This window comes from Chrysoperla carnea, chromosome 2 (genome assembly GCF_905475395.1).
Source record: "Chrysoperla carnea chromosome 2, inChrCarn1.1, whole genome shotgun sequence".
Taxonomy (NCBI): Eukaryota; Metazoa; Arthropoda; class Insecta; order Neuroptera; family Chrysopidae; genus Chrysoperla; species Chrysoperla carnea.
In genome coordinates, this window is record NC_058338.1 from 6,757,729 (window position 1) to 6,770,830 (window position 13,102).

Genomic DNA, 13,102 nt, shown 5'->3' on the forward strand with positions numbered 1-13,102 from the left:
ATGTTTCCAACATCAAATATTGATGGTGTCAAGTTAAAAAATAGGGCAGTGAACGTAAGAACTAGCAAATTTAAAACAATACCAAAAAATATTGATATTTTGAAACCTTTGCCACGTTTAAACGGTGAGAAAACTCTAGATGGCGTAATTTCTTCGTTACTTCAGAGGATAAAATTCAGGATTTCAAAAACGCCTCCGTTGTCACGAATTCAATTTTAAGTTTTTAATTCTGAAAATAATTTTTTATATTTTAAAGATTGCCGTAATGCAAATGAAAGAGAAAGTTTACTTATTAGAAAAATTCAACAATGCACAACATTATTCGATTTCTCGGATCCAAATATTGATAATAAGAGCCAAATGGTTAAAAAGAATGTATTAAATGAATTAATTGATTATATAACAGATGATAAGAATTCGATTAGTGATAATGCTTCGTCAGAAATTATAAATATGGTACGTAATACAAATACTTTACTGTAGCTATTGATAACTGGGAGTGGACCGCTTTTCAGTAGTTCCAATTTAGACCACCTAATTACTTACCATTTGTCAATATTAATCCAAACTTAAAAAAGTAATCGAAATTTGAAATCATATTCGATTTTAATTCTAGGAAAGACTCTATCTAACGATAGAAAAGAACTATTGTAAAAAAAACTTTAAGAACTATTGTAAATGTTTTCGATATTGTTGTCTCTAGGTGGCAAAGAATTTATTTCGAACTTTACCATTAAGTGATTTTGATCCTATGGAAGACGATCCAATATTAGAACCAAGTTGGCCTCATATGCAATTAGTTTACGAATTATTTCTACGCTTTCTTGAAAAGTTATCTTTTCATGAAGTGAAAAAACCACTTGATCAAGGTTTTGTTGTTCAGGTAAGTACACCAACTTTCCTAAAATTATTAGTATTTGTGGAGTATCAAGAGAGAACTGGGCTGCCTCCTTTTGATCTCAACGTTCCATACATTTACCTGGTTAATTATGCGTCTTTTTCTAAGTACTGTTGTATTTATGAAATTTTGTTCCAACTTTAGACAATAATTCCTGAATCCTTAAATTTTTATGCCTTTTTCAGATTATTCGATTATTTGACTCAGAAGATCCTAGAGAAAGAGATTATTTAAAAACCGTTTTACATAGAATTTATGGTAAATTCATAAATTTACGCGCATTTATTCGAAAGGAAATCACATACACATTTCTAGAATTTATTTATGAAACTGAACACTTTAATGGAATTTCTGAACTTTTGGAAATATTTGGCAGGTCTATTAGTAATATAAGTTGGTATATTTTAATTATTTATAAACAAAAACTTCTCTTGAAAGGTTCTTAAAGGACCCAAATTTAGTAGGATTTCATACTTGGTTTATCAAAATTGGATAAAATTTGAATGTGATAGAGCAAAAATAAATTTTTTGGATTCTGATGACGTCATTAAGTTAAAAAATTCAATTTTTTTGATAACACAGGCAAATTTGATCCGATCTTATTGGAATTTTTTTTGGAACTCACTAATTGTGGGACATTCTTTTCAGCTGTGATGTCAATTTTTCGCTAGCTATCTCTGTTGTGCTTAATTCCGGTACCAGGGCTCCACATACTTAGAATCTATTAAAGCTAGGTTAATTTTGACCTCAAATTTGAAAAGTATGACCCAAATTTAGTAGGGTTACATACTTGGTTTATCAAAATTGGATAAAATTTGAATGTGATAGAGCAAAATTAGTAGGATTGCATACTTAGTTTATCAAAATTGCCTATATGGTACTTTTTGATACCTTTTAATGAACAGCGAACTCTTTAAGGTAAAATGCCATGATTATGGCAACTCTTCCCCGTTTTGCCTTTACTCTTATGTTAAATACTATCAGTATACGAATTTTCATCAAAATCATTAGAGTCGATCCCGATATATATATGGGGCAACCTAAATACTTGCCACCGATGCTATGTACCCTCGTTACGACCCTGCGTGCGTTTATTAAAGGACACCCCATTAAAAAGGCAAAAACTGGTGGAACGAGGATCATTATATTTATTAAAATAAAATTATTTGAATTATAACGTTTTTAATTACAGCATTATAAATGGATTTGCAATACCAGTAAAACCTGAACATAAAATAACCCTTCAACGTGTTATAATGCCGTTGCATACTCCAAAATTGTTGCACAACTATTGTACACAATTAGCATACTGTGTTGTTCAATACGTGGAGAAAGAAGCTTACTTTGCTCGAATATCAATAAAAGCATTATTAAAATATTGGCCAAAAACGTGCTCAAATAAGGAAGCGATATTCGTAACAGAAATCGAAGAAATATTAAATATAATTGATGTAAATGAATTTAAAAAAATACAGGAACCATTATTTAAACGGCTTGCATTGTGCGTGGGAAGCTTACATTTTCAAGTAATTCAATCTTTTTTCACATTTTTGTAGATAAATTTATTTCCTCCCAATTTTTATCTACAGGTTGCAGAAAAATCATTATTATATTGGCAAAATGATTTTGTTTGCCGATTAATGGAGGATAATTATAAAACTTTAATTCCTATACTGTTCCCTCACTTATATCGAATGAGCAAAGAACATTGGAGTGAAACAATTATATCGCTGATAATGAACGCATTAAAATCATTTATGGAATATGATCCAAAATTATTTGGTGATTTAACAGCACAATACAAAAACGATAAACAAAAGTTAGTAATAGAAAGTATGCCAAAATCTAAAAATATAACCACGACAAGAACGGGTTCACCTCTTGTACCATAAGTGAAGCCACTTTTCCGCAATGTTTCTGTGGAGTTCTTTATAATTTACAATAGTCCAAATGTTCCCACATCAGTAACTGATACGCCATAAACCACCAAAAAATAAATGAATGAACATGACCATAAATTATGTTAGATCATGACCAAATTAATGAAATAAAACTTCTTAATATTTTACTGCAGGGATAAACGAAAAACGAAAGAGCGGGAAGAACTTTGGAAAAAATTAAATGATATTGAAGTAAAACGGAATATGTCAAAACTTAAACAATACAAGCAAAATAAATTTCATTAATAAAAATGAAATTAAAAAAAATGCATTCCTTCTTTATTTAAAACAAATCATTAATGTGAAAAAAATTGTATAAAATAAATTAGAAAATATTATTTAACCATAACAGGTTGCTTCATTTTAGAGATTTTTTTCAAAGGGCCGATAAATCAGAATCATCAATTATTCTGCTTTATCGTTTTTTCTACAAAACTTTTTCTGGCGGCACCAAAGTAGTATTGATAACATTTATCTCCCCAGGTTTTAAAGTTTCTCGGGGTGGCCAATCACTTTTAGTCCAATGCTGTTCTGTGGCTCTACTATCCCATAAGCATAAGAAGCATGGATATTTAGTATAGCCTACCTGCTGGCCCAAAAGCATCGTATTTTGAAGTCCCCACGAACCATCCATTGATGGTCCTGATATTTGATTCTTTCCAGGGTAATGGCCAAATTGTTATAGTTAGTTTTCTTCCATATGCACAGAATAACCCATTGGAAGCGAAGCTAATTTATTTTCATCGTGCAATAATAATACTTTAAGACTAGTTTATGTTGTTACTAATATCTATGAAAACCTATGTGATAGAATGTTTTGAATAGTTTTCCTGATTTTGGGAGGTCAAAATCTATAAGAAAATGTAAAAAAATCCTATGCAATTTTTTAGTCGCAGACCTGTGTCCTTTATATTTTTTGAATAATCTAGGTTGTACGGAACCCTAAGTCAATTCCTGTACATATGTATGGACTATGGAACTTTGTAGCGAGTAAACCCCAACTCTCTTGACTATTTTTTTTTATTAGCTGTCAGTTGAATAGTGTCAGTTATTCAATTTTATCTTATGGTTATTATTATGATTATTATAAAAACTTAAAAAGTTTTATTTTAATAAGTTTTAATAATTAATTCAACGTATATTAAAAAGATTATTAAAAAACAACAAAAGAAAAATGTTAATTTAGCAAAAGGAACACAAAAATTAGTTAGAATGTTGTCCAGAAAAAACAAAGATTTACGAACTATAAAAGAAGGTGTTGTTGGGAAATATGTTAAGAAAGATACACCGCCTGAAATGCCAAGTAATTATTTATTTAATTTCTTTTTTTTTAAATACCAGAAACGTAAAATTGCTGACCAATTTTGATGACTTACTTACGTATTTGAAAAGTAGAATTTTTGGTTAATGGGAGGATGATAAAGTTTGAAATATCTCGTTATTGGCTTATATTTTTTAGTTATCAATGTGTGGACAACCGAACCGAAACGGAAAAGTCAAAGCAGACGTGGTACATTACCACCACCTTCTTCAGCAACCATGAGTAGTAATTCCCCGCAAATGAATAGCAACGTACAAAAGTTTGGTAATCAAAAACCAACCACAAGTGCTGTTGGTCTTGGTGCTCATGAAGGCAAATATACACCTAGTGCTTCAGTACCTGATTTAGCTACACGATTTGCTAGTTTAGGTGTTGGTGGCGAGCATGCATATCAGTCGGGTGGTATGGTACGAAAATCAACGCCAGTCTCTTCTTCATCGTTCACCTATTTAAATTATTTCACTGATTCATCATATCAAACTGAAAATGTGAGTTAATTGTTTTAATTTTTTTCGCTTATCAAGGTCCCTCACTAAACCAGCTACTCGCTTGTCCAAGTACATGAACTCTTAACTCTGGCGCTCAACTTTTTGAACCAACTCTTCAATTTTTGCACGATAATTTCCGTTACATTTGGGTCGACAATATTAAACTTTGGCGAAAACGCAATGCCACACAGGACGTCAAAAATTCAAGCTAAATACTCGATATTTGCAATGAGGATGCGTTTGCAAATGTCTACCAAATGCTTCGCTTTCTGGCAGTTTTTACTGTGGCAACAGTGACGAATGAATGCTTCCTTCGAGTTTTGCGTCGTCTCAAAACATACCTTAGATCGGCAATATCTGAAAATTGGCTAAACGCTTTAGCCTCGCTCAATATTCACCGCGGTTTAAAGGTCGATGTGCACACAGTTTTGGAAATGTTTGTTTCAGTACCTCCCAGAATTAACTTATTTGGAAAATAGTGACGAAACTCGAGAAGACATACTTGAAACTCTTTCTTGGATAATTCCTCCCCTCCTTGGATAATTACTGCACATGGACTGAGCAATACGCCTCTAGTGGCCCTACATTGCAACTGGGTACCCAAAAGAATGAATTTTCTAAATTATCAGTATAACAAATCATATTTTCTAATTTATGAGAAACCAAGAGTTTTTGATAATCTAAGATTTTCCCCGATTTCTGTAATTTGCAAAGGTTGTTTCATTTCCATATTACAAAAATGAAAAATTATCTGCCTAATTAATTATTTTATTAAATTTGAATTTTGTAATTTTAAACAGACATTAAATGCTAATAATGCGAATTACGTGGAAATTGAACAATTAGATCGAATGTGCTATCAAACTCAAGAATCCAGAGATAATAATTCATCATCACCGATTTATCAAAATACATCGAATGATCCAAATTATCCAACAAATTATTATACCCGACAGCAAAAATTATCACCGATTTATACAAATACATATAATGATCCAAATGTGGACCATTATCGGGAACATTTAGGACAAGCAATGACGTATGGTGAAAGTTTAGTCCATTCATCCAGAAATAATTTACATGTAAGGTTAGTATTGTAAACTATCTCGACCCTATAGCTTTATCTGCTTAAAATAGCATCTCGATGACCTTTGGTTGAAGAGGGGATAGAATACCATTTAGTCTAGGTGTTAGGGACCCATTTTAGGCACCCCTCATATGTATTATTATTAAACGTGCAATTTAAATGTCTGTATATATTTTTTTAAAGAGTTAATACCCCACAAGGTGTTTCAAATCAAACTGTTGAAACGGAAGAATTACCCTTACCTCCTGGTTGGTCCGTGGATTATACATTACGTGGTCGCAAATATTATATGGATCATAATACAAAAACAACTCATTGGTCACATCCATTAGAACGAGAAGGTCTACCAAATGGTTGGCAACGGATTGAATCTCCACAATATGGCGTTTATTATTGGAAGTTTGTATTTGATTGTTCTTTTAAAATTTATTCCATCTTATTAATTTTTTGTTTTTCTTTTAATTTTTCAGTTACATAACACGATGTGCTCAATACGAACATCCGTGTCTTACATGGCATCAAGTTGATATACGACAAGCTCCACCACCACCTAGACATACAAGTTTTCATCCTCATAGTGTTTTGGTACCAGCTAATCCGTATTTGAATGAAGAAATTCCACACTGGCTTGATGTTTATTCAAAAGGTAAATATCTTATACTAGCTTGATACCATCATCATCTTTTTTAATTTTTAACTTTTTTAAAGAGCTGACAAAAGTTACCCTAGCTGCGAAGTTGTAATAAAAACAATTTACTAAAATAATTTTTTTTTGCAGCAAGTCCAGATTTGGATCATAAATTACGATGGGATATGTTCCGTCTTTCTGAATTGGATTGTTTTAATGCTATGTTAACCAGGCTTTATAAACAAGAATTAAAGGAAATTGTTATGAGATACGAAGCGTATAGGTAAGAAACATTTAGGTTTAACATTTTTTATTTTTACTTGATTTATTCCAAACAGATGAGATGGGTTTTTTTTCGGTCTATGTATGCTCATTTATTGGTGCATATCCTTTTTGAGGATATTGGTTCCGTATCCTCCTTGAGTCTTTTTCATTTTCTTTGACTATTAAGAGTTCCAAAGCTTGTTGCTCATTTTTGTTAAAATTTTCCTTTTCTACAGAAATTCTATGAATTAGACACTCCTACTTTTGAATAACTTCACAAACGTCAATATCAACGGACTATAATTTTTTATGTGTACGCCCCTTTTTCTAGCCTCGTCCCTCTAGACACATGCCTACTTTGCCTTATGGATATAAAACAATAACAACTTCTTGGTACCATCTTGAAATACATTCCTGTATATAGAGTGTCCTGTAATGACCTTATTTGGATTATACAGTTATAGAGAACAAAATTCTAAATAGAAAGGTTTTGAACCAAATTTAAATTTCATGAATATTCCCTATTACGTCAATAGTTAATTAGCAAAATTAAATTTCCTAATTAAAGATGACTTATCTCATTAAACCATATGTCGAATCTAAAATCTTCTAAGTACACTTCTAGTTATAATTTTATTATCTATATCATTTTATTTTTCGAATAAGGTCATTACGGGACACGTTATATGAGTATAATTTGTTTCAGATCATCTTTACTTATGGAAATGGAAAGTAGACGTGCTCATGCCCCTGAATCAAATGCGTAAATCCATCCAAAAATTGTTTTTCTTGAGTACAAACTCCAGGTAATTTTAAACATTTATAAAAATTTCCAACGCTATTATGGATTATTTAATTTTGGAATGCTAAATGGATAGAGCCCCTTTAAATGAATTTTCCCCTTCACCCATTTGTTTTAACGATGTAAGATATTAATTAGATAATAAGGTGGATCGGAAAAGTCTTTTTATTTTTATTTTAATACATATATACAGAGAAAACATCCAGAAAAAAAGGACAAGAATCTTGAATTTTGGAATCTCTTTATATTTTATACATGAAGTGCATAAATTTGAAAGGACCCTCCATTGTTTACAATCAATATAATCAATGATGTTTTGACAAATAATTTTAAATTTGAATGGTAGTCTGTGATAATTACGTTTACAAAAAGTAAAAAAAACTAAATCTTTTTAAAAAATTATTAATTTTAATAAATAAGTACTCAATTTTAATTATTAAGAATAATATATTATTGATTGGTCCTTGTTTAGATTAACTATGCGTTAAATCTCGTTTTACTTTACGGTTTTGAATCCCGTCTAACGATGTGCCTTTTGGAGGTGAAAACTTTCCAGTCTCTTTCCCACTTTCACATGTCGTAATATTATGTTTTTTCATGGTTTTTATGTCATTGAACAGGTGTACAGCCTCCCCAAATGAAACTAGAATGTTGAAAATCGGTATGTAGGTTGGGTTAGTGTCGAGGATGTGCCTTATGGGGGTGAAAACTTTCCAGCCCCCTCTCCACTTTTACATGTCGTAATATTGTGTTTTTTCGTGGCTTTTATGGCAATGAACAGCTATATAGCCTCCCCAAATTGAACTAGAGTGTTGAAAATCGGTATGTAGGTTAGCTTAGTGTCAAAGATGTGCCTTATGGGGGTCAAAATTCCAGCCCCCTTTCCACATGTGGTAATATTGTGTTTTTTCGTGGCTTTTATGGCATTGAACAGCTGTACAGCCTCACCAAATGGAACTAGAGTGTTGAAAATCAGTATGTAGGTTGAGTTATTGTCTAGAATGTGCGTTTTTGGGGTGAAAAATTTTCAGCCCCCACCCCGCTTTCACATGTTGTCAAATTTTATTGTTTTTCTGTGGTTTTTATGGCCTTCCTAAATTGGAATAGAAGGTTGAAAATCGGTATGTAAGTTAGATTCGTGTCAAGTATGTGCCTTTTATGTGTCGACATTCCAGCCCTCCCCCCCTTATCGCTCTATTTTGTAGATATTGCATGTTTTCTAAAAGTGGAAAAGACATCAATTTCATTTCAATAAAAATAATCTTTTAATAAGAAATATATAATTTGAGAGAAATATAACTTGGTGGTGAATTTATGGTGCTCACGAGTTTTAGTTATTCATCTTCTTGTTTGGATATCTCCCTCAATAAAAATATGCATGTCTGAAAAAAAATTTCTTCACAATCTTCACAACAGTAACTCAAATTTCGAATCGTTCTAGACCTATTAGTGCTAAGTTAGTCTAAACACAACCAATATATTTTGCCTTGAATATGATACGCTGTAAGAAAAATAATATCGTGTTGTTCCTAATGTGGGCAATTCTATGAACTCTGTGACACCTTTATTTGATCCCCTCGTTTTCATTGTTCTCTGCCAGACAATTTTTCGATATATCATGCGGGAAAAAATACCGATTCAAAAATGAATCATGGTGAAAATTTAGGAAATTTTGGTGATTACTACGCTATATCCAAACGAGATATCGAAAAATTTGTCTCATTGAGTGTTATTATAGTAGGGGACCCCAAGAGAGAATTTGGGGAGTAACTCGAGCATGTTAGATTAAGATATAGGAGGGTTCCTTGGACCTTCCTACGTATCTCCTCCAAATATTAGCCCTTAATATAGGGACGCGCGTGTAGGGCAGCTGATTTTTATTTTTAACCCTTTTTAACGACGCTTGAGTTACTTCACATTTAGCATCGTGGGCTTCCTTACTATTAATATCGACAGTTAAGTAAGGTGCTACGGAAAGCGTAGAATTCCCCTGTTATGACTAAAAATAAAAATAAATATTATATATTTTGTGATCATATTTATTAAATAAAAAATCAAATATTTAATTCTATAATTAATTTATTTTTCTATTTACAATTAATAATTTTTTCCTTCTTCTAACAATTCATTTTCCTTTTCCGTAGACAAAACCGTATTTTCATGATATTCATCAGTTTCAGTAACTGTTAATCCTTTGATTCTTACAATTTGTGCGTTTGGTATTCCTAACGTCTTAGCCCATTGTTTACCTACAAAAAAATAATTATCAATCCTAGACTTTTTTCAGCCGTTACAGAATTTGGATTCAACTTCATGAATTTTAATTTTAGAATCAACTAGCAGTTTACTCATGTTACTCGCTGATACAGTTTTATATTGGTGAACTAATTTTTTTAAAATAGGTCCAGTGTTTTTGTGTTTATCCACAAAAAATCAAAGATTTCCTTTTCTATAATGTTAGTGTAGATAAAAAAAATTTCTACCTGGTGATAGTTGTTTGTCTTCATCAGACTTGTACCCATAATAATCAGCCCAATCTTTTTTGCCCTGATATATCATATACAGGACACATCCAAAAGCATTCCATGCTACTAACGCATATATCACAGATAAACGATTTTTCCAAACTTGTGCACTTTGTACCGGTATTGGTTTTGTATTTCGTCTAATCAGGCGTCTTAACCATTGTATTCGAAACATTACTGGAATAAAAATTTTAAATATTTGAAAAAAAGCACCTTAGGTGGTTTTCTACCTACGGGGGTTTTATTCGTTTTGGGGCATTCCAAGTTTTTGGCAATAATATTTATAGGATTAAATTGAAATATAAGAAAGAATCTTTATTTTATATAATCTTTTATAAATCCCAGAGAAAACGTTGTAATATATTAAATTCTACATAAAAATAGGGTTATGTTAATAAGTGGGTCATTATATGAGTTTTTTGAATTACTTCAAAATAAATTAACTGTTTCTAAAGGAATTTGAGCACATACTTTTAGAAAAAAATATACCTTAATTAATTATTAATAATTATGTATAAAATTTTTTTTTTTCGAGTTACATAAATTGAAATTAGAAAAATGGGGTTAGGTTTCAATCGTATTTGTTGTAGATATTCAAATATTAGAAGCGGGAATTGAATTTTTTTACGTTTATAAAAAACACTTTTCTCTTATTTTCAAAAAGAAATATAATAAAAAGTGTCTTTGGATTTGATGTTTAATAATTTTTTTTAACTTCGGTAAAATAACAGAAATTATTCATGAAAGTTAAACGTCTTGTAACGCGAGAAAAATATAATTGGCATTTAGTTGATATAAAAGTTTAAAAAGGTCTTGGATCTCTATTTTGAATTTTCAAATTTTGGTGTCATTATGTTTTATTTTACCTTTCTTTAAAATTTGTCATTGTTGGAAAGAAGGTGGGATGGTAAACGTGGAAGGAATTAGCTAAACCGGACACCTTTTTTACTAATCTTAGATTTAGCTTCAGCATGCAAATAAATTAAAATAGCTTTCGTAACTGAGCTTTCCACACTATCTTTACTAGGGGAGGAGTGGTTAAAGTTAAATTAACACTCTGTATTTTAAGAAGTGTGCAGATATTATGATAAATGGATGTCATATCGAATAAATTTATAAAGTAGTGATAAAAATAATTTGCATAATCAGCATTTTATTAAAATAATTACTTTATTAAATCAATTTCAATTTCAATACGTTTACAATATTTTATATTCAATTATTTTCATTATATTATTATATTAAGTAGAAAGTAAATTGGGCATTTTATCATGCTTGTATTATTTTGAGATGGAAGTTTTGAAATTTATTGTATAATAAAATCGAAACTTTTATAGTGAACAAAGTTGTAGAGTACAATTTATCATCTGCAGGGCTTGATTAATTATTTCGGGGCAATTCAATTTTCGGGGGTCTTTTTTAGCAGTTTGAAGACATCAACTTTTTTCAAGTTGAAGGTAGGGATGTGAGTAATATGTCTAATTTACGTACAACCGTTTTACAATCTACAAAGTTCAATTGTTAGGTATTGTTTATATTCTTTACTCTATAATGGAATGAATATATAATTGATTGGCCTAAATACCTAAAAAAAAAAAGCGTAATAATAGAATCCTGAAATGTTTTAGAATAACATTGATTTATGGTAACAACAATTACTGTGAAGACACTCAATTTATTCCTTCTCTCTTTTCAACTGTGTCAGTTTTTCCCTAGCTATCACTTATGTGCTTATTTTCGGTACCAGGGCTCCAAAATCTTGAAACCTATTAGAGCTAGGTTAAATTTGATCACAAATTTAAAAAGTATGACCCAAATTTAGTAGGATTACATACTTGTTTTATCAAAATTGGATAAAATTTGAATGCGATAGAGCAAAATTAAATTTTTTGGATTCTGATGACGTCATTAAGTTAAAAAATTCGATTTTTTAGATAACACAGGCAAATTTGATCCGATCTTATTGGAATTTTTTTTGAAACCCACTAATTTTGGGCCATTCTTTTCAACTGTGTTGTCAGTTCTTCGTTAGCTATCACTTATGTGCTTATTTTCGGTACCAGGGCTCCAAAATCTTGAAACCTATTAGAGCTAGGTTAAATTTGATCACAAATTTGAAAAGTATGACCCAAATTTAGTAGGATTACATACTTGTTTTATCAAAATTGGATAAAATTTGAATGCGATAGAGCAAAATTAAATTTTTTGGATTCTGATGACGTCATTAAGTTAAAAAATTCGATTTTTTTGAGAACACAGCCAAATTTGATCTGATCTTACTGGAATTTTTTTTGAGATCCACTTATTTTGGGTCAATCTTTTCAACTGTCATGTCAGTTTTTCGCTAGCTATCACTGTTGTGCTTAATTCCGGTACCAGGACTCCAAATTCTTGGAACCTATTAGAACTAGGTTAATTTTGATAACCAATTTGAAAAGTATGACCCAAATTTAGTAGGATTACATCCTTAATTTATTAAAATTGGATAAAATTTAGATGTGATAAAGCAAAATTAAATTTTTTGGATTCTAATGACGTCATAAAGTTAGTACACTTATACTGAGTGTAATTAGCAAAGGATAGTGCTGATACAGTGTTTTAAAACTATATTCTAGCCCTAGGATAAAAAAGAACAAAATATATATTCCTTTAAAAAAAAAGTTTTTGTTTGAAAATTCATTTTCAATCCCTTTATTTAGAGACTGTATATATAAACAATTAATTACGTTGGTTGTTTTATAAGGTAAGAAAATAATTTCTTACAACAAAAATAATTAAACTTTCACTTTTATGTTAGATAAAAAGAAATTAGATCGAATTAAAAAGATTTCTTCTCTTAAATGTTATTTTCAATTAAGGTAGTATTATTATTCATTTTAAACAGTACAGCAGAAAATGTCTTTAATAAATGACTTTGGAAAGAAAAAGTTACTAAAAATTTGTTTCAAATTCAACTCATGTTCAAAATTTTTAAGAACTATCTCTGGGAAAATGGAGCCTATTGTTTCGCATTCTGGCAGTTTTGCCTGTGACAACAGCGAAGAATAAACGCTCCTTGTCCTTTTAACTTTGCGTCGTCTCCCTTAAATAATAAATATCTTGGTGTAGAGATCGATGCGCCCAGAGTTTTGAAAAAGTTTTTTTTCTGT

General features: G+C 30.7%; 3 protein-coding genes across 4 annotated transcripts; 2 read left to right on the plus strand and 1 right to left on the minus strand.

Annotated features, from left to right (window-relative positions):
• Nucleotides 1-3,084, plus strand: LOC123291374 (serine/threonine-protein phosphatase 2A 56 kDa regulatory subunit epsilon isoform-like). The gene is made up of 7 exons (XM_044871640.1): nt 1-124; nt 257-456; nt 704-883; nt 1,084-1,274; nt 2,091-2,424; nt 2,488-2,717; nt 2,973-3,084. The coding sequence occupies exons 1-7, from the start codon at nt 1-3 to the stop codon at nt 3,082-3,084; spliced, it is 1,371 nt and encodes a 456-aa protein (XP_044727575.1).
• An 890-nt stretch (nt 3,085-3,974) lies between these two features.
• On the plus strand, nt 3,975-7,707 carry LOC123292340 (protein salvador homolog 1). Its single transcript, XM_044872965.1, has 7 exons — nt 3,975-4,141; nt 4,298-4,647; nt 5,448-5,734; nt 5,918-6,133; nt 6,205-6,380; nt 6,513-6,645; nt 7,333-7,707. The coding sequence occupies exons 1-7, from the start codon at nt 4,051-4,053 to the stop codon at nt 7,391-7,393; spliced, it is 1,314 nt and encodes a 437-aa protein (XP_044728900.1). The 5' UTR covers nt 3,975-4,050; the 3' UTR covers nt 7,394-7,707.
• A 1,814-nt stretch (nt 7,708-9,521) lies between these two features.
• Nucleotides 9,522-10,540, minus strand: LOC123292358. Of its 2 annotated transcripts, none has more exons than XM_044872985.1 (3): nt 10,443-10,540; nt 9,912-10,130; nt 9,522-9,677 (listed from the first exon to the last, which is right to left on the minus strand). In XM_044872985.1, the coding sequence occupies exons 2-3, from the start codon at nt 10,126-10,128 to the stop codon at nt 9,526-9,528; spliced, it is 369 nt and encodes a 122-aa protein (XP_044728920.1). In that variant the 5' UTR covers nt 10,129-10,130; nt 10,443-10,540; the 3' UTR covers nt 9,522-9,525. The 2 variants fall into 2 exon arrangements, with proteins under 2 accessions (XP_044728920.1, XP_044728919.1); XM_044872984.1 differs by lacking the exon at nt 10,443-10,540 and adding an exon at nt 10,184-10,202.
• Between the last annotated feature and the right edge of the window lie 2,562 nt (nt 10,541-13,102).